The sequence below is a fragment of the Pleurodeles waltl genome, chromosome 7 (genome assembly GCF_031143425.1).
Source record: "Pleurodeles waltl isolate 20211129_DDA chromosome 7, aPleWal1.hap1.20221129, whole genome shotgun sequence".
Taxonomy (NCBI): Eukaryota; Metazoa; Chordata; class Amphibia; order Caudata; family Salamandridae; genus Pleurodeles; species Pleurodeles waltl.
In genome coordinates this window covers 543,789,154-543,814,822 of record NC_090446.1, presented here as the reverse complement: position 1 = coordinate 543,814,822, position 25,669 = coordinate 543,789,154, and the positions used below count along the sequence as shown (strand labels likewise).

The 25,669-nt window shown below is 43.2% G+C and overlaps 1 protein-coding gene across 3 annotated transcripts in view; it reads left to right on the top strand.

Annotated features, from left to right (window-relative positions):
* The window catches only part of LOC138304330 (very long chain fatty acid elongase 4-like), a 60,485-nt gene extending 40,204 nt beyond the window's left edge, over positions 1 to 20,281 (top strand). For all 3 annotated transcript variants that reach the window (XM_069244291.1, XM_069244290.1, XM_069244292.1), the window contains one exon: positions 19,942 to 20,281. In XM_069244291.1, the coding sequence (XP_069100392.1) occupies positions 19,942 to 20,109 (168 nt within the window). In that variant the 3' untranslated portion in view covers positions 20,110 to 20,281. The remainder of the gene's footprint in view (positions 1 to 19,941) is intronic.
* Positions 20,282 to 25,669: the final 5,388 nt, after the last annotated feature.

Sequence of the window (25,669 nt, the reverse complement as noted above, 5' to 3'; positions counted from 1 at the left end):
TGACCCTCCCAAAGATCAGTAGCGCATTTGCTACTATCCTACACACCCCTAATGTCCCTAAATTCAGTATTTAAGGGATCCCCTTGCATTTGAGAAGTAGATCCTGACAACTTAAGAAGACAAATGACACTGAAGAGCTGCAACAGCATAAGAGGAGAAAAAAGCAGCTGAATAGTACCAACCCACCACCCTGTCTGTATCATTGTGAATCTGGAACCTCCAAAACATGACATCCGCCGTTTCCGACCTGAGTTGAAGTGGACCATTAGTGCCAACAAGATTTCCCAGCCCTCCAGAGTCAGAGTCCATCATGGTTTCACCCCTCCTGATTTGTCTGCAGATGCCTGTAGCTTCTGCACGCAGCCTCCCTATACTGCAACTGCTCCGGTCAGAAAAACCTGACACCTACAGTTATCTCTGCACTGTCGCCCCTGAGCCATGGAGAAGAGGACCAAAGGTGCCCACATGTGTCTGAGCATCGTGAGGCTTGAGCCCCACTGTTTGTTCAGCCTGACGGACCTTCTGGCGAGAGCTTGCAGCTTCTTTCTGTAGTGACCTATCTCCATGGGAACGCATTGGGCACATGACTCTGTTATGTACTCTGCTCCCAGCCTCCCACATGCCGCTGAGGGTGTTCTGTGAGTGCCTTGGACCTAGCCCACTACTCACCCTAACCCCAGGAGACTGGTCTTGTAAGTGGCTGTACCCTACCCATTTGCAGAACTTGTTTTTCCTCCAAAAGGATAACCTTGCAGACCTCAGAAATTGCACTGTGTCCACTTTTTAAAGTGAAAATAATTCCTGTTTAAAAACATACTTACCTGAATGACTTTTCTCTGCTGCCTAAACATATATAAAGATACCTGCTTTTAAATTGGTGTGGATCTCCTTTTTGAGTTGTGTATCTCATTTATTGACTATTGTGTGTATTTGTAGATGTCTTGCACTCCTGTTTGTTAAGCCTGAGCCTGTTCCAACCCCACGACCCCTAAATAGAGCACTTTGGAATTGCATAGCAAGCCCTGTCCACTCACTGGGGAACCCCTAGACCCTTTACACGATGTTCACATACCACATAAAGGGCCAACTTCCTACTCAGAGCCTCCACCAGACAGAGACCCATACCTGTATCCTTCAAAGCCCTCACCTCCAGACAAGGTCACCTCATACCATGAGGTCCTTTAATAAGAGAGAGAAGCATGATGAGGATAATTTCCTCATGGAAACCCTCTCGTCCACCTAATGCTTTCTACAGTACCTCAAGGGAGTCCTTAGACCTGCCACTGAAATCTTTAAAAGCTAGTTAAAGCAATGGTGTTTACACCAAGGATCGACAAGAAGTTGATGACTTCTCCCACTGACCCACCATACATTCAGGGCCAGTTACTTCCTGGCTCTCTAGTTGTTCATATAGCTCGAAAGCTAGCTAACTCAGGGAAAAGGGGATGCACCCCGTCTGGACAGGGAGCGTACGAAAATCGATGCCAGGGGTAAAAGGGTAGGAACAAAGTCTATTGCACATTGGCACATCGCTAACGCAATAGGTCTACTCTCTCGGTATGACTGTACCCATTGGTATCAAATGATGGACCTTGTCCAGCATCTCCAGAACAATACTGTAAAAAGGGACAAGAGTTGGTGGCAGAGGGCGAGATCATCTAAAACACCAACATTGACTGTGTACTGGATGCCACAAACACAGCAGCTTGTGGTATAACCACCGGCATCCTTCTGCGCTGCCAAGCATGGCTGCTCATCTCTGTCTTCAAACCAGAAGTACAGCAACATCTTTTAAATGTAACCTGTGGTGGCAAGCATCTCTTTGACCCTCAGCTCCAGGAGATGCTCGAAAAGGTTAGAAAAAAAAAGATACTGACCGCAAAAGCTATGGACGTCTGCATACACCTGTTCCTCATAGTTCCTTTTGGTGCTCTCAATACAGTGGTGGAGCCAAAACCCCCACTCTGGAAACCTCTTCCATCTTTTCAAGGCTCACCTAGCAGTCACCTTCACAGGGCTACTATAGGGGTGGATACAGGGGAAACATAGGCAAAGGCAGAGGAAAGGGTACAGCCTCCAAAAGGTTTACGCCTCCAAAGTACTGACTCTCTTCCCCTTCCCTTGATCACATAACACCCGTCAAGGGAAGACCATAGGGATTTCTGCTCCATTGGATGGAAATAATTTCCAACCAATTGGTCCTAGACCAGGGGTGTGCCCAAATAATCCCACAGTACCTGGGCTTCACACATTCACATGATAAACATGGTATCTTGCAGGGATTAATCACATAATCAACTTTAGCCACAGTGAACTATTCAATTTAACACAGTTTTTATCTTTAAAATGTTCAAAGGAAACAGGTTATTGACTTATAAATGATAGACCGTGTGGTGTTTCCACTTTCCAAACAAGTCCTTGGAGCACATTCAAAAATGCCAATGTATTATCAAACCCATCACCACTAAACAAAAGACACAATCCCTAGATGTAAAATATTTTTGAAAATGTCTCTTTTTCTTCCTTGCATTGTAAATAAAACATGGTTGCACCTTTTCCTCAGTCTGCAATCCACATAGAAGTAGTCATAACATGCAACATTTTTTTGGGCATTAATATCTGTTCTTGTTTAATAGTACGTATAAATCCTTAATTCCTTAGATTTTTTTTACAAGGGACTCCTCCTGTGGATTTGTCGATGCGTTTTGGGCAAAATTAGTTCAGAGGCCTCTTCGGGAACAGGAACACCGAAGTACGGTCACCTATTAATCAGCTTAATCATCAAGTCCAAGTCCACAAATGGGAAATCCACCCCCATGTCCTACTCCTACACTGCCACTGTTGGGGATTTCCACAAATATACTTATTCACCACTGCTGAGAATGCAAAATGCCCAAACTTTAGCAGCAGGCTTCCATACCCACCTTCCGCCTCTCCCACTCCTGCCGTTTTTGGTCCGGAGGCAGACATCCCTCACTCTCATTCTAGTGACACCAACCTGGGCACGTCAACCATGGTACACCACCATGCTCTTTCTAGTGCCCCACAAGAAGCTCCCCAACAGACTAGACCTTCTCACACAACACCCCTGCTTTTTCAGGCAACCCAACCCTCAGCAGCTTAACCTTGCGATTTGGCTACCTTAGCCTACTGGAAGAATGCATGTCTATTCTCAAAGAGGCCCACAGGACCACTACCAGAGCCAGCTATGCAGCCAAATGGAAACTGTTCATTCACTACTGTCTCCCTAAAAATGACAATCCTCTCACAGCATCTGTGCAGGACACTGTCTGCTACCTCCTTCACCTGCAAAGGTTACGCCTCGCCTACACTTCTATTCAGTTACATCTGGATGCAGTAGCCGCCTACTTACAGAACAGACAACATACTTCATTGTTCAGAATACCAGTCATTAATTCTTTCATTGAAGACCTCAAATGGATTTTGTTTCCCAGGACAGCTCCTGTGTGAAATCTTAATCTAGTTCTCTTAAGACTCATGGGCCCTCCATTGGGACCACTCTTGACCATTGCAATTTCTTTCTCGGAAGGTAGCTTTCCTTGTAGCCATCACTTCGCTCTAGCGAATTAGTGAGACACACACTCTTACCTTGGAAGAGCGTTTCTTCCACGTTCATCATGATAGGGTGATTATCGGAACCAGTCCTAAATTCCTCTCTAAACTGGTCTCCAGATTTCACCTTATTCAGACAATAGAGCTCCCAGTTTTCTTTCCGCTCCAGGAGACTGTAGCGGAATACTCTCTGCATAATGTAGATGTCAAGAGGGCGCTAATGCATTATATTGACAGGATAAAACCTTTCCGTAAGACACAACAACTATTTGTGTCCGACTTCAAGCCACACAAAGGGTGTGCCATTTCCAAGGCAGGTATTCATTTGGCTGGTCAAGTGCATACAGATAGCTTACGCTAAAGCTAAAGGAATCCTGGCTGCCCCACCACTCCTTCTTGGGCAATATACCACTAGTTGTAAAGCAGCTACTTGATCCAAAAAGTACAGCACAGTGCATGTACTACCTCTTACGTATGCAGTACAGGATGAGTTGGGAAGTGAAGCCACGTGAAGAAAACGTTTTTTTTAATTTTTTTTATTGCAGTAATCCCAAACCTGAACATTTAATGGCATTTGGAAAATCTATCCTCCAGGATGCATCTCTGGCTTTTTATGACTAGAAGAATAGTCTACAATCTTCAATGCAAGAAACCCATGCATACCCCTGTTAAGACTTTCAGCTGTTTTATTGGGTTCTGTAAGCTGATTGCCTTTTGACTTTCCTTCGTTTGCAGTAGGTGCACCGCAGACTTGAGCTATCTTTTCCAAATATTGGCACTGAGGACATGACTCTGCATGCCCACTGAAGCCTCATCAAGGAAGCTTATAGTGGTGATACAGATCTTTATCATGGTCGTACTGGTCCTTGTGCATTCCAACAGTGTCCGGCCGCCCTCCCTATTGAATTGATCTCACTGATTGGAAATGTTGATGTCATTATGCGCAAATGCCCATACATGTCCTTCCAATTTTACAGCTTAGGAGATCTTATCACAGTGCTTAAAATTTGAGCCGGTGGTTGCAGGTGGGGCCCACCAGCACTCATTTTTAGGGAGCAGAACCTATTTTTCACTTCCAGATTTTTATCCAGAGCAAGAGAGAGAAAAACACAAAAGCAGAAAAGGAGGAGGAACATAATGGAAAACAGTTACAAAGGGAGACAACAGGGATCAAAATATACCTGCTATAGGTAAATAAAGGGGGAGGTAGTGTCCGGTGGTAGATGAGAGGCATGAGGAGGAATCAAGACTATGAAGCCTTGGTATTTGGCACCACCTGACCTTTGATAACACCAGCCATGGGCTTCTGATCAACATTTTGGGCCCTGGCACTTATTAATTTACAAATTAAGCACTGATTTTATTCCACGTTGTACTGATCCATGTGGATTGTCTACCACACATACATTATTCAACACACAACTGCAGTGATTTTGTATACTCCTGTTCTGAGACTTTGAAGATTCCCAAAGTCTGGCCTTTCCACTGCTTGTGGTGTATCGAACCTGTTCTAGATCTTTGTAGCGTTATAAAAAAGAAAATCTGAACATTCAGTTGTGCAGCAATGTTGCAGGAAACAGTACAGGTGAACAATTGGATTGATCCTTGTGACATCTCTCTAGTGGCAGCCCCCTCTCTTCTTAGCTACCTCATTTCACCAGCACAATCTGCCTCCTAGCTAGTTGTTAATGTGGGTGTTCAGCTTAGGTCACATTCCTGGCCTGCTGAATATATTTGGGACCCAAAACTATTGGCTTTGCCGAAAGCACACATCCCTCGAGTTCTCCTCACCAGAAGTGTCTAGTGTGTGCCCAGAAACTATATAGGCCTTCTGGATATCATCTGAGATAATTCTACATACAGTGCATCTAAATGGATCTTATTTATCTTGTCAATTGTTAGTCTGAAAACTTGGCAAAGTTCTGATCCTCCTACCTACACTGAACACTCCTTTTGCCCTGGAAAGTAAAAATAAAATGGTTATGGCATCTGTGGCTTTACATAAACATCCTCTGCATACTCCTGCCATTCAGTTTGGATCCAGAGTGGTGCAAGTTGTTTTTCTTTGAAGAAGTGTTTCGTCTCACAAGATCAAGTGACTCCTCTCTGTGATATTGCGCATGAGCATCGACTCCTTCGTTAGATTGTTTTCTCTCAGCCATCAAGCTCAAACGTGCTGCCTGTGTCCTATTACCTACATATTTGCTATGATTTCATTTATTCAGTTTTTTTCATTTTAGTTAACCTTCTTTTAGTGGAGATGTTTTTATTTTCTAATCAGCTGTAACTTTGTGATTCTGTGAAAGCATTGTTATTATTATTCTGTGCATGACATTTCACCATGTACAGCAGTCCAAGTTTGATGAGACTGAGTACATGTTAATCCAGGTAGCAGTTGTTGCCACAAGAGTTTGCAAACAGTCCGACACTTAGGCACATGCCCACATCAGACCTTTTCATGGAACAAAAATATGTTTTCTTATAAAAACGCTGTGTAGGCAAACTGACAATAGGAAGGCTATTTCATTGCTGACCTCTGCCCCATCTCTTCAGCCAACCCAGGAGACGGTGGGCAGAACCCTTTCCTTCAGGTAACAGGGGTTGGTACTCCTCTCATGGACAAGGTACGGAGAGATTGGGCTATCACTGCTATGGTCTTGCTTAGGAGTTAGGGCTTAGGTATAATTAATCTGTGTATTTCATTCCATTGGGACTGTTTATTTTCTTCTCGCTAGTCACCACCATTCTAATACGGTTATGCCTTATTGCCCTAATAATTGCAGGACATATGTTTTATTGTAGATCAGTCTTTTCAATAAATACATTGATAACCATCCTGCATCTCTTTCTTGACTGGCTGTGTATGAGACCTCTGCTAATGAGACAAAGGGTTCGGACTTGTTGACCACAACTTCCCCTGAGAAGTCACTGAGTGTCCTGTTCATGCTGCCACAAATTACCTTCTGTTTCAGGTTTGCCTGAGGTGCTGCTAGCTAGCCAAAAGGGTTGGTCTGGCAACTGCCTAGATGGTGTGGGATTGACTCAGTAACCCATAAACGATGGTGCTGCCGCCCCTAATCGAGCAGTCTCGTTCTAACAACGGGAGTCCTACGACAGCCCATAGATGCAAACGTTTTGTTTGATACCCTCTCCTCAATGCACAGGGACACTCAGTACCTCCCTATGCTCCCTGGAATGCTCTGGAGCGGACTGGTTCTTTAAATATGTCCTCTGCATGTCTGAGTAATCACCCCTTAGGTGGATAAAAAATATAAGGCGGCCCTTTCAGATCCCCTTTTTATTAGAGCACAAGCACCACCTGACTTTGAAGTTGCCACCACCACCCGTAAGAGTGTTAAAGGTCAGGTAACCGGGGACTTCCCCAGAAAAGGAAAGCAAAAATATTGATGCTGCAGAAAAGAGAGTAGTGGCACAAACCGCTAATCACTGGGGCACTGCCAATTCTCAGGCCCTTTTGGCCTGATATGATTGGGCACATTGGGATGAGATGGAGGAATTGCTGCAATATCTCCCAACGGGGACAGCAATTTGTGTCAGAGGGCCAAATAATTACGGACAATACCATAGGTGTGCTCTAGATGCAGCAGCCATGGTCATCAACAGCAATATACTCTCAAGAAGGCATGCTTGGCTTTAGTGCTCTGGATTCAAGCTAGAAGTCCAACAGCTTTAAACATGCCCTTTGATAAAGAGTGCCTGCTAAGACAAGTAGATACCTTACTTGAGAAAATGAAGGATACCGACACTGCCAAGGCCATAGGAAGCTTACAAACTCCCACACACAGACTTCTTTCAATGCCCATGGTAAGAGGAATGTACAAATCCTACTCCACAGAAATTTCCACTTCCCAACCTAAGCAGCCTCAATCCTCTTACAGCAGAGGCTTCTTCAGAGGTTTAGACAGTGGGGCTAATAACTAAGGGTAGAGGAAATAGTGCCACTTCCACTGCAAAGCAGTGATTACTTACCCCTTCCCCCAACCATCTAATACCTGTCGGGGAAGACCTCAACATTTTCATTCAGTCTGGGAAACCACCACCACGGACCAATGGGTCCTTGCCTTTATCCTACATGGCTATTGTCTGGAGCTCATTACAACACCCCCCAACATTCCCCCTCGCACCCACAGGATATTGTAGGAACAACTATCACTTCTCAAGCAAGACGTCCAGGGCCTTCTCCTCAGAGAGGCCACAGAACATGTTCCCCTACAACAGCAAGGTTCAGGAGTGTAGTCCCTATAAGTCCTGAATCCCAAAAGGACAGGTCTCTCAGACCAATCCTGGATCTCCGTCCTCTGAACATATACATCCTATCAGAACACTTCCACCTGGTCACTCTTCAGGATGTCAACATCCCCAAATCTCATCTTGAACCTCTACAAGTTCAACCTTGCTTGGGAGCAATATTGAATGCACAGTTACGGTTAGCATACCCCAATGTCGCTAGTAGTCAAAATTTGCAGACACTTCTACCTCAGTTTTAAGAAAACCAATTCAACGCATTAAGAAACAACATGCATCTGTTAGGGATGATGGCTTCTTGCATTGCCAAAGTTCCTCATGCGAACCTAAACCTACAGCAGTTCCTGTCTCGCCAATGGTCTGTCACAGGGTCACCTGGAAGATCTAGTGTGGTTAGACTGCCACACTCATTGTGGGATGCTCACCTCCAGGACCTGAAAGTTCAGGGTTTTTGGGATGCCAAACACCAGTGGCTAACCATCAACTACTTGGAACTTCAGGTGGTATTACTAGCGCTGAAATCTTTACTTCCTCCCCTGACTCACAAGGTTGTCCTAGTCAGAACGGACACAAGGACAGCCACGTATTACTTAAACAGGAAGGGGCGGGCACAGGATTCACAACAATCACACCTGTCTTAGACCATGTGGAAATGGGCTCATCACCACAACATTCACCTGTTGGTGGAATATCTCCCAGGAACGTACAACGACTCTGCTCACCCGGATGCAGCAACAAGTCCACAAATGGGAACTCCACCCACAAGTCCTCCAATCATACTTCAAAAAGTGTGGGCCCCTCTCATGGACCTTTTACGCCACAACAGAAATTGCAAAATGCCCAAACTTGGCCTCCAGGTACCTGCACCCACTATCCAAGGGCAACGCATGATGGATGAGTTGGTCAGGGATATTTTCCTGCGCTTTCCCCCTTCTCTCTCATTCCCTTCTGGTTCGGAATCTCAGGCAGGTGTCTCTCACTACGATTCTTGTGGCTCCCACTTGGGCACACCAGCCTTGATTTGCCACACACCTGGGTCTTTCAGTAGTCCCACATAAGAAGCTTTCCAACAGGCCGGACCATCTCACTTAGAGTCAAGAATAAATCAGGTATCCAGACCCCAAGTCACTCAACCTTGCAATATGGCTCCTGCAGTCATAGAGTTTGGCTACCTTGGTTTGCCTGCAGAATGTATGGACATTCTCAAGGAAGCACACAGACCAACTACTAGAACCTGTTATGCTGCAAAATGGAAATGTTTTGTTTGCTACTGTCAACTCAAACAAATTGATCCTATGAAATCCACTGTACAAGACATTGTTTGCTCTCTGCTTCATTTGCAGAAAGCAAATCTCGCTTACACTTCCATACACTTGAAAATCGCAGCAATAGCAGCATATCTCCAGAATAGACCACATATATTGCTATTCAGAATTCCAGTAAATAAAGCTTTCATGCAAGGACACAAACAAATCATTCCTCCTCTGGCGCCCCCAGTCCCTTCATGGAAACTCAACATTGTACTCACTAGACTTATGGGTCTACCATTTGAGCCGCTTCACTCATGCTGACTTCAGTTTCTCTCATGGAAGGCGGCTGTCTTAGTCGCCATTACTTCACTCAGATGTGTTAGTGAGCTTCAGTCTTAACCTTTTGAAGAACCTTTCTTACAAATGCATAGGGACAAGGTAGTTCTTCAAACAGATCCTTAATTTCTACCTAAGGTGGTTTCTCAGTTGGACCTCAATCAGTCCATTGAGCTCCCCCCTTTTTTTTCCTACAACCAGAATATGTTGCAAAAAAGAGCTCTTAACACCTTGGATGTCAAAAGGGCACTCATATACTATTAGACAGACCTAAAACCTTTGGGAAAATTAAACAACTCTTTGTAGCCTTTTCTCCACCTCATAAAGGAAACCCAGTATCCAAATAGGGTATAGCCTGATGGATAGTCAAATGTATTCAGACTTGCTACATTAAGGCTAAAACACCTTTACCTGTTTCTCCTAGAGGACACTCCACTCCTAAACAGGGAGCAACTGTGGCCTTTCTTTGGAACATTCCCAAAGTTGACATTTGTATGGCAACTACATGGTCTGTACCACACACCTTCACTAAACACTACTGTGTTGATGTTTTAGCACATCAGCAAGCTAGTGTAGGACAAGCAGTGTTACGTACCCTGTTACAGATGACCAACTCCCACAGGCTAGTCACCACTTTTATGGGGAGACTGCTTTACAGTCATTGCAGAGCATGTGTATCAACAGCCACACAGGCCATCAAACGGATTATGGTACTTACTCTTTAAGTATCTGTTTGTGGCATGTAGTGTAGTAGATTCACATGTGCCCTCCATTGAAGTTACATTTTATATATAAACACTTCTTTGTAGAAAAACAACTTGCACCACTCCAGACCCAATATTAGATGGCAGGAGTATGCGGAGCATGTTAATCTACATCACTACATGCCATGAACTGATGCTTACAGGGTAACGTAATCCTTCTGTAGTATGACTTTCACCTGCTGAATCTATACCATCACAGCTCCTATAGGGTCCTACTGTTTCCACCACTTTTTGTAGTCTTTCTAACCTGTATTTATCTGCCTCTTCCTCGCTCTGAAGAGAGGTCAGTGAACAAATCCCTCTCTAATGGATTTGTTCCATTAAAGTTAGTGTTTTGTTTTAACACTTGAAACAGGTATGTGTTCAAATCACTACCTCCTGTTTATTATGAATGTGTCGAGTCAAAATGTTCTGTTTCTTTTTTGCCACTCGTCAAAAAGTATTTTAGTATCTGACATTGTAGTTTTATAATCATTATGAAAAACATCTATTGTTAATTTTAGTAAGTGTGTAATGTTTTCAGGGAAAAAGTATTGCAGATAAATATGAAAGTGAAACACTTTTGAAATGTAGAGGAGGAGGAGATACATAGGTTCAAGGGTAGATTGTGTGCATTTCTTCCAAAAATTGCAAGTAACATAAGCAAGTGGAAATATGTGCATGTTTTCTCACAAAAGTAGTTTATAAAAAAAAATCAAATCAAACATTTAAGACATATTATTCAGCCTTTGTGTGCTTCTACATTCCTCTCAGAACAACAGGCCCGGAAGCCTGTTACACCTTAAGATTTATTGAAGGATCTCCCAACCCCCTCCCCCAGCGGCCAGGGTGATCCTGATGATGAAGGATGTCACTAGTAGAGTGGGTGATGGTTACTAACAAAAAAAGGATACCTTTCCCCTCCGTTTTTTTCCAATGATAGGTGAATCTGTACTTGGGTGCGACACGTAACAACTCCAAGTGTTAGTCTGTCTTCCTTACAGAGGGATTCTTTTGTGTTGAGAACATAGATTCCTGTATTCCTTCTGATAAAAACAAGAATAAGCATGTCCTTTGTTGTACATCGGTTTGTCAAAGGACAACAGAATGAATAGGCAGTAAGCATTTGTAGCAGACCTAATTTATATTTACATTGCTATTCTGTTTTTTTTTTTTTTTTTAAACTTGTTTTGATTCTTACAAACTTGACTGATAATCAGAGGTATCTGGCAATCTGCTGGTTACACATTGTTTAAACAGTATTGCCTATCATCGAATACGGCCGAATGAGGGAAAGTTCCTCCAGCCTCTATTTTGTTAATCTCTGTAATATAGTGGGCCAAAGACTTGGTGTGTTTGTTTTTAACCTTTAGGACTAAGTCCTGGGACTATGTCGTCTGGCGCGGTTTGGGGAGGGTAGACACATAACCCTCTGAATCTTCCCCATCCTCCCCTGTGAGAAGTCTGGTCAGTCACCTTGTCTGATTAGGCTCATTCCTCTATACTATCCACTTTGAAGGGACCCATTGATCACAGGTGTCAATTGAATCCTGGTTATCATTCTTATTTTAAAGTAGGCACCAGACAAGACTCGGTTGTGTTGAGATTCACTTGTGAAAACCTACCATCTTCATTATTTATGCAAAAGAGTGTGGGTAAATGAGCATAGTGTACAAGTACTCTCCGTTAACATGCCCCCAAAATTGCCACTTAGCAAAAATGTCTTTAAAAAACATAATATTCTGAATTTAAATGCAGGACATAACTTGCCCTTCCATGTTCCTGTAAATGTGCTTCCTCAGTGTTATTGAAAATGATGGTATATTTATGTAAGCTTTATCTTCTAGTGAGCTATGAGCTTTCTCTACAGCAGTTAGGAAAAGCTGTAAAATCTCCAGAGTACCTGTCAGGTGAGGTTTACAGACAGGCCCTGATTCCGAGGTAATGGAATCGCGGCGCTATTTATCATACCGCATAAGTAACGATGCCCTGTGGTGCGTCATTTATCGGGTGTGATAAATGGTGCCTATTTCGAGTTTTTGGGGGATAAAATACAGATTTTGGTGCTTCACGCACCAGTATCTGCGTGCTATGGTAAATACAATACACTTTTCCTGTGTTAAATTTCATCAGGCTTGACTAATACTTTCGTGCAGCACACATTGGTGGGGATTCGAATGCTTCGCCATTTTGGAAAAAAGGTAGTTTTCAGTTGAGTCTAACTGGATCTAGAATGTTTCCAGACAATATCTATATGCTTTGAAACACTTTACCTACTGACAGGAACTAAATAATATCATTTTAAAGTAGGGAGAGAGCCATTAACCCTGTCAGTGGGAGCTGTCACTGTTCTCCTCCACTGCTACTTTATCTGGGTGTTTTACAGCTTGCAACATTTAGGACGTGAGCTTTTGTGCTAGATGCTGGATTAAGTTGAATTAATTGTGCATTCAAGAGACAATAAAATGCAGTGTGCACCTTTGATTAGTTAAGTGTCAGTCTGCATACATAGAGATCATCAGCGAACCTGCACGTTTTCAGGATCAGAAACAATGAGGGCTTGTCATATAGGCAGCATGACACTTGGGACCCATTAGGGTCCATCAAAGGAAGGGCTTAGTTAATGATATCGACGAGGAGAGTACAGCTACAGTGGCAAGTAAGTGTCACAGCAGAAGGAAAAGTAGTGAAATAAAGTAATAGGTAGTTCAGAGGTCAAGAGGGACCACGTAAGGGTCAGGAACTTCCATTTATATCTGGCAGACATTCCTCATAGGAAACATACTAGCTTTCCTATAGGAATTTCTATATGTAAGTGGTGCATTTACTGTCAGTTATCACCAGAAATAAAGATTTTATTGCTGCCTTCCTCAGTTAATGAAAATAGATCACCCAATTAAAAGGTATGAGTTTGGATTTGTGGCCCGAGGCAAACAAAGCGGATGCAATCAATCTAAGCCTCTACCTGCCCCAAAGTATATCCAGCGTAAATATTTTCCTCAAGAGCTCACTTAATTCCCTCTTCCAAAGTGTCAGCCCTAGAAACAGATGGAAGGTCCACTGATCTGCTGGGAAATCTTAGAGTGCAGTAGTGAACTCCGGGAGACCACAAACTATTCACTGCAAGGTGGAATTGTGGAAACGTGTTGGTGTCTGAGGTCCCTGAGTGCTGCTTGCTGTGACTCTGCACCTCTGGCGAGACTGTGCTGCTGCTCCAAAGAGCATCGAAACAGGCATCTCCTCTTAGAATAATGGGCACTGCAGAGATGGAAAGATGCCAAGCCTGCATGAGCCGAGACCCCTGGATGAAGATAAATGCAACCCAGTCCTGTTGAATGGAGAGGTCTTGTGCTCATCTCAGGGGGTGAATGCAGCAACACCCCCAGAAGAAGAGCAATGTGCAATGGCCCAGTACCTGAAGGCCGAAATATGTGGTGAGTACAGGCCTGTAATACACAAAAAGACTACTAGAGGAAGGGGAGGCACAATGGGATACAGACCCTCAACCAAACATAATAAAACATGTGAACAATCATTGTTACATGGGTTTTGATAAATCACATAAAACATCTTGTCTTTAGCTCTCAGCAAGCAACACAGTGGCAGGGCTTTATCATAGGGCTTCTCTTCATGTGGGGAGGTGCTGGCTGCAACCCTGGATCAACAGGGTAGCCGTTGGATGTTTTGAGAAGACCTAGGATGGATGAACTTCTAAAGAGCTTGCTATTACAAGGATAAGGTTATCCTAGTGCAATATATGCAGAGATAGAAAAACTGTTTAAAATACCTTATAGTGGATGTGTGCTGCCTTTGCTGTTGTGAGTATAGTTAACCATAGCAAGTGGAATAGTTTATCCCTCAACTCAAATAGGCCAGCATGTTTTATCCCTCAGAAATGCCTTCAAAAGGAAGTGCTGGTGGTCTTTCTTTAGGAACAAATCAAGAAAAATCTCTTTACTTGACCCAAAATTATAGAAGTGATACTGTCACCAAAGCTAATGTCAGGTATCTGTAAAAATGATTAAATATGAGAATGACTGATCAAAATATTCCTGATCAGGTTAATTCCTACCAAACTTTATAGGCTAATATAATGTAATCATGCAGTATCAGCGCTGAGTTTCATGTCTTACCACTGTAGGGTTCCAATCGGGCTTATGGTCTAGGGGTCTGGACCTTAATGGAACTTATTACACAAAACATATACAGAATAATTATCCGAAGTGGAGAATTGCATTCTGTAATACACAAAACTGGTAGACCAGCCGAGCTGTGCCCCTCATATGCCACAATTTCCCTAATGTAGAAACCAAGAATTTGGCAAAGGTACAGCTGGACTTGTGTGTCTTCATGCCCATATACTCCACTAGACATATCAGATTCACCCACAATGTGCTGTCTTTGACTGATCACTTAGATGGCCTCCTTGCTGTCCTTATAGTTAACTTTAAAAGCCATTTGGTTCTACTGAAGGATACTAGCTGTTTTTTCTCCTAGAGAAATTGAATATAGGCCCAAAACCTCTTGACTGTGTACATCTCCTCTCTGCACAATTGGTGGCCAGAGTTCATATAGGTGTATTATTCAACACTTTCCCAATACACAGTCACCAGGCAGGGGTGTCTACTGTCCATTCTGTTACTCGCACTACCACAGAACCACTGGCGGAGTGGATTAGGATTGATGCCCAGTTGAGGATGTTTGAGTAGGTGCTGGGGGTCACAGACAGAGTGTCATTATATGCAGATGATCTGCTTAGATAACTCTAGTAACCCTGATGGTCCAGGCCTGAGTCCTGTAGGTAGATACATTGTATGGTGAGTTCTTGGGTCTCAGAGTTAACTTGGCCAGGCCAGTGCTATACATGATCGGTGCTGCAGAAACAGACCTCCAGTGGGCCCTTAATCTTAAAACAAATTGAGAGAAGGACTTTATTACCTATAATGACTGAAAGGATGCAATTTTGACAAAATAACATGGTACCGCCACTAGAATGGCTGCATATTGACCTCTTCTTAGAAACCACATTATTATTATTTTTTTTTTGGGGGGGGGGGGTTGACTACCAATCTCTAGGAATAATAACAACCCTTGTTAAGTAAACCCTTAAAGTCACTAAAGTAACTTCAGCTCAACCCACCTGGAATCTGTGGCACAGAGCAAACTGGCCTAACTTAGGGAAATATGTTAAGTATGTATGCAGTACCAAAACAGTAATAAAGTTGAAATGCAAAACAATAAGAATCCCAAAACAAATTAGGAAAAAAGTAAAAAATTAATAAACAAAATGACACCGAAATCACAAAAATCCAATAAGAACCGAAGATATGCGTTTTTAAAGTTTTAATTAAAAATAGCTCCAAGAAGCACAGAGAGCCCATGATTGTCAATGGTCATGATAGGATTGGGACCTTGGCATAATTTTGCATTGACCACGAGGGATCAAGGGTCAGATACACCAACCAGTTTCGTCCTGGTCAATGATTTTTCCTTCTTACTTCAGTCCCTTACATTCCAGTCTGCTACAGGAGTACCCTTCTAAAGTTCCCCACAATCTCAGGGTAGGCACTTAGAGTCACACAGGGTGGCAGGTAGAGGCCAAACAGCAGGGTTTAGTCCAGGCCCAGTTTACGCTGATCAACTGGTCACTTGCAGGCACAGGCCTTTTGTAGCTTCTTGTGCCCATAAAGGTTTACCAGGCGGTCAGGCTTATGACCATTGGAGTATACCATTTCTCCTTGTGTACCAAAGATTGAGGAGATCCACTCCTTTCAAGGCTCTTCTCAGTTCAGACAGCAGGTCCAGTTCTTTTCTAATGTTCCTCAGGTTCAGGAATGTTCTGATATGGGCGCTTGTAGGTGTCACGTGTATGCCTGGCACTAGTTAGTGGGGGGCAATACCTCATGGTCATGCTGTAGCTAATGGAGTAAAAGTTCTCGGGCCAGCCCTATTCCCTTTGGGCAGTTTCAAGATGGTGGAAGAATTCAGCCACACTAAACGTGGGCTCTAAGGGCTGGGGGGGTGTGTGGGGCATGTACTATGGGAATCCTATTGTCCTCCCACATCTAACAATAAACCTCCAGTTTGGAACAGTCACTGCACCCCCAATAATCCCAGAGACCGAAGTCTGGTAGAACACAAGTAGGGTTTTGCAGCAAATAGCAGTGGAGACACACAAATTATCTTTCAACGTATTCTCGCCATTTGAAGTGCGCTCTAAGTATTATATGTAAACCCCCAACAGAAATGTCAAGCAGGATTTGCCACTGTGATTTCAAACGGGGTGCCAAGGCCCCTCCCTGCATAGTCTCAAGTTCAGGTCGGTCATCTCTGACCATTCAGGTCAGCCTATTGTTTGCTCTCAGGGGACATGCATACCCATTCACATAGTAATTATTGCCTGCCAGAAGTGATAGTAAATGCAAATGGGCCTCCAGAGGCTTTAGGCAATGAAAAGTTAACTTTCTAAAAGTACCTTTTCCTTAATGTTTATCAAAAATCAGACTTCACCATTGAATTGGATTTTTAATAACTATTGCATAATATTTTAAAAATCTTCACACTAACTGTTTCTTAACCAAAATTAGCATAATTAAAAAGGAGCAGACAGCCTTGCTACATTGAAAATAGTTTTTTTTTTTTTTCACTGTAAGGGCGTCTAAAATTAAGGGGCATATTTACAAGAAACTAGTGCATCAGTGCTGATGCGCCAGTTTTCTTACATTGCCCCTGCCCCACCTAACGACACCATGGGTGCACCGTTTTTACAATACAGTGGTCCATGGTGCACGTTAGGCCAATAGGGTCAACATTTTTTACGCTATTGTGGCCTTTGCTGCACTAGCGTAAAAAAATTTGACACTAGCACAGCAAAGTGCAAGGAGGCCCATTCATTAAAACGGGTGTGTCACTTTAACATCTGCTTTGAGCAAGCGTTAAAAGTGACACCAAAATGGTGCAGTGACATCTTGTAGACTTCACTGCGCCATTTTTGTCAGCTTCCTAACACCAGAACGCCCCCCTGACGCAGGCATAATGTGGTGCAAGGGGTCGCCAAGTGGCGCAATACATGCATTGCGCCACTTTGTAAATATGGCTTGGTGAAAATTGCCTCCTTGAGCCACATTAGCATTAAAAAATGACACTAGTGTGGCACAGGAAGGCACTAGGGTCTTGTAAATCTGGCCCTAAATTTCTACATGCCTTAAATTTAAATATTATGCACCCTGCTCTGCCTTATGGGCAGTAAGGCTGACATATAGATAACTTATACATATTTAACTGGGAGGTTTTAATCTGTCAAAAATGATTATTTTGACAGGTCGGATTTGCAGTTTAAATCTGCAGCAGCCACTCTACAAATGGTAGCCCTACAGTTGTGTTTGCTCTGTCACTGTAGTGAATGGCTCAATGGGTGCTGTAGTCCACTAGTGACATTTAACTAACATACCATGGGAACCTTTTTCCCCGTACACTAGGGAGTTACAGGTAAGTTAAATATGCCAATCAGGTGTATACCAATTTCATTATGTTTAAAAGGGGAACACAGGCACTTTGCCACTTGTTAGCAGGGGTAAAATGCCCATAGAGCTACTGCCAAGAAAAGCAATATAGACAAAATTCTGGGTTACACCACACAAATAATGGTCAATTCGTACACATCACTTTCTGGGCCTGTTTCCTTCATCACTGATGGGCAGTACAGCCATTGTTAAGATTGTCTCCTTGTTGCACCTTCTATCTCAACTTCAAATTCTGTGCGATTACTTTATGTGCCTAAATTGCTTTTTTTGTGGGCTTCTGTAGAGTGGAGATAATTCTTGAATTGCCTTAGCTTCAAGTTCCTATTTGATAGAGGGCCGGGGGAAGCAGATATGACCTCGTTCTATGAGGCCTCCAACCTGATAATTATAAATGAAGGGGCCTTTGCAAATAAGAGATAGTTGATGGACGACAGGCACGTCCTACATTTTCTATATGTGGAAAGGACCCTGTTGGACCTCCCCGGCGACAGTCAGCGCGTTTCAGTTATTGCAGGAAACCCAAGCAAGCAGTGGGGTGGCACAACAGACGATAAAGGAAACTGCACTGTGGATGAGAAACATGTTTGGCCGAATGTATGTCTTGAAGGGTTTCAGAGTGTGGGATACCAGTGGAATATTAAAGCTGGGAGACGGAACATGTGGTACTATTCTGTGCTCTTTCACAGACCTTCTGTCTGTGTACGAGATGTATAGGCACCAGTAGATACCTCCATTCTGACAGATCATGATTCCCTACATCAAAGACTTCACAGATCCCTCAGACTTCAACCCTGTTGAAGCGAAATTGTAAATGTGGGTACATGGGGAAATAGCTTATATCTTTACTCTATTGCTCACTATTATTCAGAACCCCAAAAACACTTGATATTCATTTGTGGGCATGAGAAGAGGGTGTAGGCCAACTCACAAATGTGGAGTTACGGGAGGTCTGGATGACTCCCTAAAGCCCCAGGCAGGGACCAGTTCTGTGGGGTCCAGCTTAAACACATGCTTAAATCATGAGTTCTTCATTGGGTTTACTATAAAGATCAAAATGTTTTCGTTATGTTTTCAATAACAATTCCAACTTCTTTAAAGCTCATAACTTGTTTTTTGTACTTTACCATAGTTTCTAAAATATGTTAACTAACAATTGTAACTTTTTTTAAAAACAAAAATCCACAGATTGTTACATTTTCGTTTAAGGTGTCTTTATTTTTACAGAATAACCACACTAACTTATGAATATGTACAATCTTTCCTTTTTTTTATTGCAGTCAGGCACGGCACGTCCTTTAGGGCAGAGGGGCCACCCCCCACCTTTTGCCCCTCCATGAAGAGTGGCTGTCAGGCCGAACAAAGGTCAGTCTGACAGACACTCTTCATGTTCAGCTCAGGCAGCCAGGAGCGAGACGTGCGATTTGCGCAGACACCTGACTGCCTGAGATGAACTTTGCTGGGCTGAAGAGGTCACAGCTCCTCTGGGCGTGACCTCCTCGGCTCAGCAAAGGTGCCTCGAGGCCCTTCCCCCTCGGTGACGAGGGGAAGCGTCATCCATTGATTCAAGCCCTGAAGCACCCAGGGCGAATGTCAATCAGTGACACCTCGTCACAGAGTGGGGTGGGATCAGCACTCTCACTGCCCCCATCCCACTCTGACGAAGTTGGGAATGCTGCCTTCCCTTATTGGCTGTCCTAAGGTCAGCCAGTGAGGGAAGGCAGCAGTCCCAACCCTCCTGGGACCTCCGAGCTGAAGGTAAGTAAATGTGTGTGTGTGATTTTTTTTCTTTTTCTTTTAAATGAACGTTTGGTGCGTGCGTGTATGTTTGAATGTTGATGAGTGTTGTGAATGGATGTGCGTGCGTGTGTAAATGAATGAGTGAGTGTGCTTCCCACCCACCCCCTCCCTCCTAAAATTGCCGGCCGCCACTGATTGCAATATCTTTTTCTGATGGAAACTCCAGGTCAATTTAATATTTCCCTGTGGGGAGAAAATTGCTGTTTTTCTTCTATTTTGAAAAAAAGGTTAACATCTCTCAAACTTTAGTGACTATCCCTAAAATGCTTTCAGCTTTGTCATTAGCACAGCAAGCGCCCAAACTAGTGTGCTGGTTTTCGTGTTTGAGAATGTCAAACAGTTCAGCACTGCATTAAAGTAACCACAGGGCTGCATGCACCAGAAATCATAGTGCAGAAGCGCAAGAATTCAGGTTGTCGATGTGTAACTCTGCTTCCTTTCTTGCCCACACAGAGCCAGTTTGTGGCCATCGCTGCCCACTCTTCCTACAACCTGTTCACAGATTGCGATTTCCCCGACGGTTTCAACGCTATTGTTTTCATTTATATAATCAGCCTCATTATTCTCTTCAGCAACTTCTACTTCCAGACTTACCTCCGCGGCAAGAAGAAAACAACATAAAGGCAAAGAAGTAGTTTGGACATGATGGGCAACGCCGCAAAGGAATTGGAGAGGATGCCAGACATGGCAGAAACAGACTTTTAAAGAGGCTTGGAGGGCAGTAAAATGGAAAGCTGCTGATTAGTACTTTTGCACAACATTTGTGTGGTGAATAAAAAAAACTATATTTGAAGACCGTCAAGCTGCAGTAATTGTAACCACCTGTGCCCACCAATATGATTGATTCTATGTTGTAAGGAACTAGAATCAAGAAATCTCAACTGACTAAACTTATAATGCTTCTAAAAACTTTTGAGGAGGGAACATAGTGCATTGATTTTAGAGGGACAAACATCCGACCACACTTTGATACACTCAGTATCCTCTCTTTTAGTTGGCATTATGGTATAACTTTGCAGTCTAGTTTATGTTGTTGAATTTGATGTAGATTTAATGCCGGCAAAAAGGTGCCGTCTTCTTTCCATGAAGAAATTCTTGTTGGATTTCAGAAGGGATCAGATCAGGTTGTTACTGGAGGAAGTCTGCAAAGCCTTCATGGCCCTTGGAAGACCCCCTCATGGACAAGATAAAAGAAATATTGGCAGCTAGGGAGAATGTAAGGTGCCAAACAGAAAGAGCAACCAGGGCACTCCAAGGTAATAATTTCAAGAAGGAAAAGCTTGCAGAATAGTTTTTAATCCTTATACATAAAAGATCGAATACAAATCAAGGGATATCAACGTCCATATGTTAGGATATCTACGTCCATATGTTCAAACAAAAATATGTAGATTCGGTAATGGCCTAATCCTTAGAAACGCAAGATCGAATACATATACAGAGATGTTTGCGTCCATATGTCGTACAAATATAAATAAGAACACGGTAACAGCCAACACGTGTTTCGTCCAAAGGACTTCTTCAAGGCTGAGAACAAAAACAGATTGGAACTTTTACCAGATAAACTCACTACCAGCCGGTAGGTACAAATAGAAGTGACATAAAAGTTAACAGCAAGCAACATTATTTTTGACATACAGAGTGAACGTCCATTCACAGTGTGAGAGTAGACAGAATAGAGATACCCATAGTCTTATAGTGTTGTATATCAAGAGAAACACCTTCTAGAAAAAATAGTGGTGGATATTGAAGAAATAAAAGCGAAAGAATATGTATAAGTGTGCAAGACAGTGAAAAACCATCACACAAGAAGTGCGTGCAGACACGATGGTGCCCCTAGAAAACCAGGATACAGGATAGTACTAAAGCTCATATCCTATGTATGTAAGTGCGACATACTAGTGTCGTTAGAGAAATATGGGTTACCTCGAGGACAGAAGTAGGGTTGTCTAAAGTGTTTCCGTTAGTAATGTAAGGTGCCTTTGCCACATATAGGAAATCCTTTTTCTTGGCTACACTAAAGTATTAAGAGAAACATGTAATAGTACAAAATCAACAGTTTCATTTTGTTGTTAATTATAAGCAATCTGTGTACAGAAGAAAATTTGCAAGCATGCAAGAAATCCCATACCAAAGCAGCAACGCTCACACAGGTCTACGAGCCATAGTTCACTCGCTCACAGTTAAAAACATTGATAGGCCTTGTTCTACCAACTTTCTGTTGACTATTTGAGACAACCTGATATGAGCTCTCCCAGTATAACCTGTGGCACCACTGAAAATTAAAAGGCACTTTTTGGGGAAGGCGCTGCTGTACGTGAATAATTCATGAAGCTCTCAGAAAGCTGGTGGAAACCTTAGCTAAAGGAAAATAAGGCTTGAGACTCTCGTTAAACGTATATGTTCGTATATCAGATAAAAAGATCGAGAATTCCACAGCATTGATTTTTGCACTTGAAGGGAGTGGCGTCCTTAAGCTGTGATTGATGTACCGAAAAGTTTGCAATCAGCTTAGTTCTCGGACAGAGTTACGTATCATTTATTTTTTCCAGAACAGGGTAGAGAGCCTGAAGAAAGTTTTATAGCTAACTGACATTGGCTTCTAAAAAATATTCTCAAGTCTAATGTGGAGACAGTTCAGAAAATGTGTGTTGTGGGAATTATGGTCCAGCACAGTGTATGGAATACACGTAGACTTTGGAAACATTGGTCTTCTGTTGGCTGATCCTGAGGTAAAGTTGAGGCTGCTAGTAGTGTTGGAAAACAAATGTTGCTGGTTTTGTTTAAGATAATAAATCAAATTATCTAATACACATGAACTGTGCTCAAGTAATGCCTGACATCTTAACCCAAGGGATCAACATTTATCAAAACGTATTTATATAATTTAGGGACATCTCTCTGTACAAACTTTATATGGATGTTTAATGCTGCACTTCTCTGACAACCGGTCTTCATGGTCAAGTGGCAAAATAGAACAGTCCAGAACAATACACTAATAACATTTAAGAAAAAAGGACAACTGAATGACAGGCACTCATAACAGGATGTTGATTATTAAGATAATACCCTTTCTCTCTCTCTCTCTCTCTCTCTCTCTCTCTCTCTCTCTCTCTATATATATATATATATATATATATATATATATACACGACACAAGTTTAAGTAATAAAACCTAAATGGACTGCATTCACAGAACTACAGGTGCACATTCTCCGGGGTTAAAATGTCCTTTGCGAGTGCGACGGTGCATCCATGGGTGACCTCATCCTGTCCTGGGGCACAAGCGCAGCTCTCCTCCTTCATGTCCTGTGAAGAAGAGCACCTTGTGCAAGCCCATTGCTTTACTGTGCAGTTCAACTCGGATGAGGCTGTTGGGTTCTGCCATCAGAAAAGCTGACGTGAGGAGCCTCCAGTGCTTTACCCTCGTGATTCATAAAGTATATTTAAATTTACAAGCCTCAGCACGTGCATGTAAGTAGCATTGTTTGCATTGTTGGGCGTTTCTTCTTCTGCAGCCCGTGAAACGTGTTCGGGAGAGAAGCAGGGGCGGATCTCAGTGATGTGCATGACGCTTTTGCCTGCCACGTTCCCTGGCACACCACAAGAACAGGATTTGAACCGTGGCCGATGTCATATGGTTGAGACTGCTTGTGCATACACAACATGTTTAGTGCAGATACAGAGTCTGTTTGGGAATTTGCACAGAATGTGTTTCACTTGCACACATTAATAAAAATGTTATTCAGTATGAGCAAAGGTAAATTTACTCAACTCAACAGTAGTCATTTTACAAGCCTTGTAACTGTGAAAGGCTGAATGATCCCGCCTAGGCATTTAGCTGTGACTTGTAGAATGCATACATATTTACAGTGTATTCTGAACCCAATAAACTTGTTTTACAAGCTGAGTAAAAACACTAGGTAAACGTGCAGAAAAAGGGCATGAAAAAACTAAGAAGAAAGGAGCCAAAACATTTTCATGTCATGTTTTGAGTTCTCATTTCACAGGTGTGGAATGTACAATGAACATGTTGCACCAGATTTTCACCAGTACAATAGTGCATATCGAGTTCAGTCATTTAAATGTACTCATATTTAACTTGTTTAGCAATCATATGCTTGCTCAGCCAGTCATAGATATCTCCTTTCAAGTGAAATACAGCGCGGATTTGCAGCATCCACTCCTTGTTTCACTGTGCAGGTGGCAACTCGCCAGAACCTTTAAGACGGGTGAGAGATCCCCTTGCAGTGGAGTGAGTGACTGCACCCACCTGCAAAGGGATGTCTGGGGGTCCATAGGACCCCCCTTCACCTCCTGCAGAGGGCTGCCATCACGGGGTGCACTGACAGTGCACTTGCGTCTATAATGTCATGGGGGCAGGGGCAAAGAGATTTCCTTATGTGCATCTCCATGCAAATGAAGAAACAGCCTCTTTCGATAGCGTTGGCGCTATATGTGCGCAAGAGCTATCTCTATTATGCAAGGGGCTGCACAAACATTTGCGGCCCCTTCTGTCAAGCCAAAGTGGGCACAAACACCCATTGCACCCCTGGTGCATTTTGTATAATACGGCCCCTGGGGTTCTCTCACCTCTGTTAAAAGTGCAGGCGGGGGCGCTGCTTCAAAGCTGCCCTGTATTTCACTTGAATGCATTGCCCCAGGGTAGCGCGAGTTCACAGCTGCCCCGGGGTCGGCGCATTCAAACCAGTACAGCACATTCTACTGGTTTGTGCAGGGCTCCCCTTTTGAAAGGTACTCCCGGTGCAAACAAGGAAAATGCGCCGTAATGTATGATACGGCCCCTGGAGTCTTGTGGCGCTATTCAGGACGTCTAGGAATTACACAGTCAGTACATGAAGGTTAAGACCTTCCAATCCAGCAATGTCCCTAGATGGCTGTTCGGCTCAGCCAGTGCTGGCCAGTCACAGTGGAGGCACAGAAGGTGTGGGGAAGACAATAGCCAGGCTTTTAGCATTTTCCAGAAGCTGAGTTGAGAGGTTTCATGTCTTGTACACAGGAAAGCTGAGTCCATTACACTGTGGCTCTCACTGTAATGAGATTTCCAGCACTGGACGTTTAAATATTTTCCCACTAAATCTAAGCTGTACCTGAGCATCTTCGAACAACAGCAAGATCGTTTTCTTACTGTCTTGTCATAGTTGTGGTAGCATAATCTTTGGCATTATAACTTTTGTATTGTGCTTTACAATACCTGACGGGGACCCACCACTCTTTCTCTCAGGTAGAGTAAGTAGGTACTCAATGGGTTTCAGTGTTTGTTTAAGAGAGTGATCTAGAGGGAAAGTATTTTTGGTGTGCACCAAGTTCACTGTATGCTCTTAACATCCCACCGCAAACGTTTAGTTGTTCATAAGCATTGAATGATGCTTGGATTGAAGTCAGCTAGAGTGAGAGGTCCCTGTCCCTGTAGTCTTGCGTACCATCGTTGATAAAGGAACAGGCTCTGTTTTTTGGGTGAGTGTAAGCTACAGAGCAACAACTCCTAGGAATGAATGGGTTACTAACAGCCTTGGTAAATGTTCTATTTGGAATCCTCATAAGAACCACAGAGGAGCAAACTACGGGAATGCACTGTTAGTGGCACCCATTGTAAATAACATGAATTTCACCAAGGCGTCCCAAAGGCAACATTCCACCAAAAATGTTTCCGGGTATTTTCTCTTATTTAAGCCAGACAGGAGCAATACGGTGGAACCAACTTGATATTGGTTGGTTTGGCGAGGTCGGGGGTGTATGCTGAACATCCTAGAGTAGTAGTGTCGGTAGGAGGACGGAATTTCATTATTAGGAGGCATGCAGTGACGGACAGAGAGAGATTATGGGAAGATAGATGTGACAAGAGGAGGAAGAAGCTGGATGCCTCTGGAGTTAAGAAGGTTACTATCGGAAAAAGGAGAAGACAACCATTGCAAAATGCTTTGCCTGAGAGCGAAAGACAGACAAGTCTATGAGAGGATCAATACCCAGGTCAAGATGGGTTCCTAAGGAAAGGCAGAAAGTTTAGGTGAGGACCTAGAAGCACAGCACAACTATTGAAGAAAGCCCGGCCACTCATAAACACTTTCTGTAGGGCCCAAGTGGGCAATTTAGTGTCTGGGTTGGAAACATGGGATATGTAGCCATCCATGATGGTAAGTAGTGTGAATTCCTGCCCTGA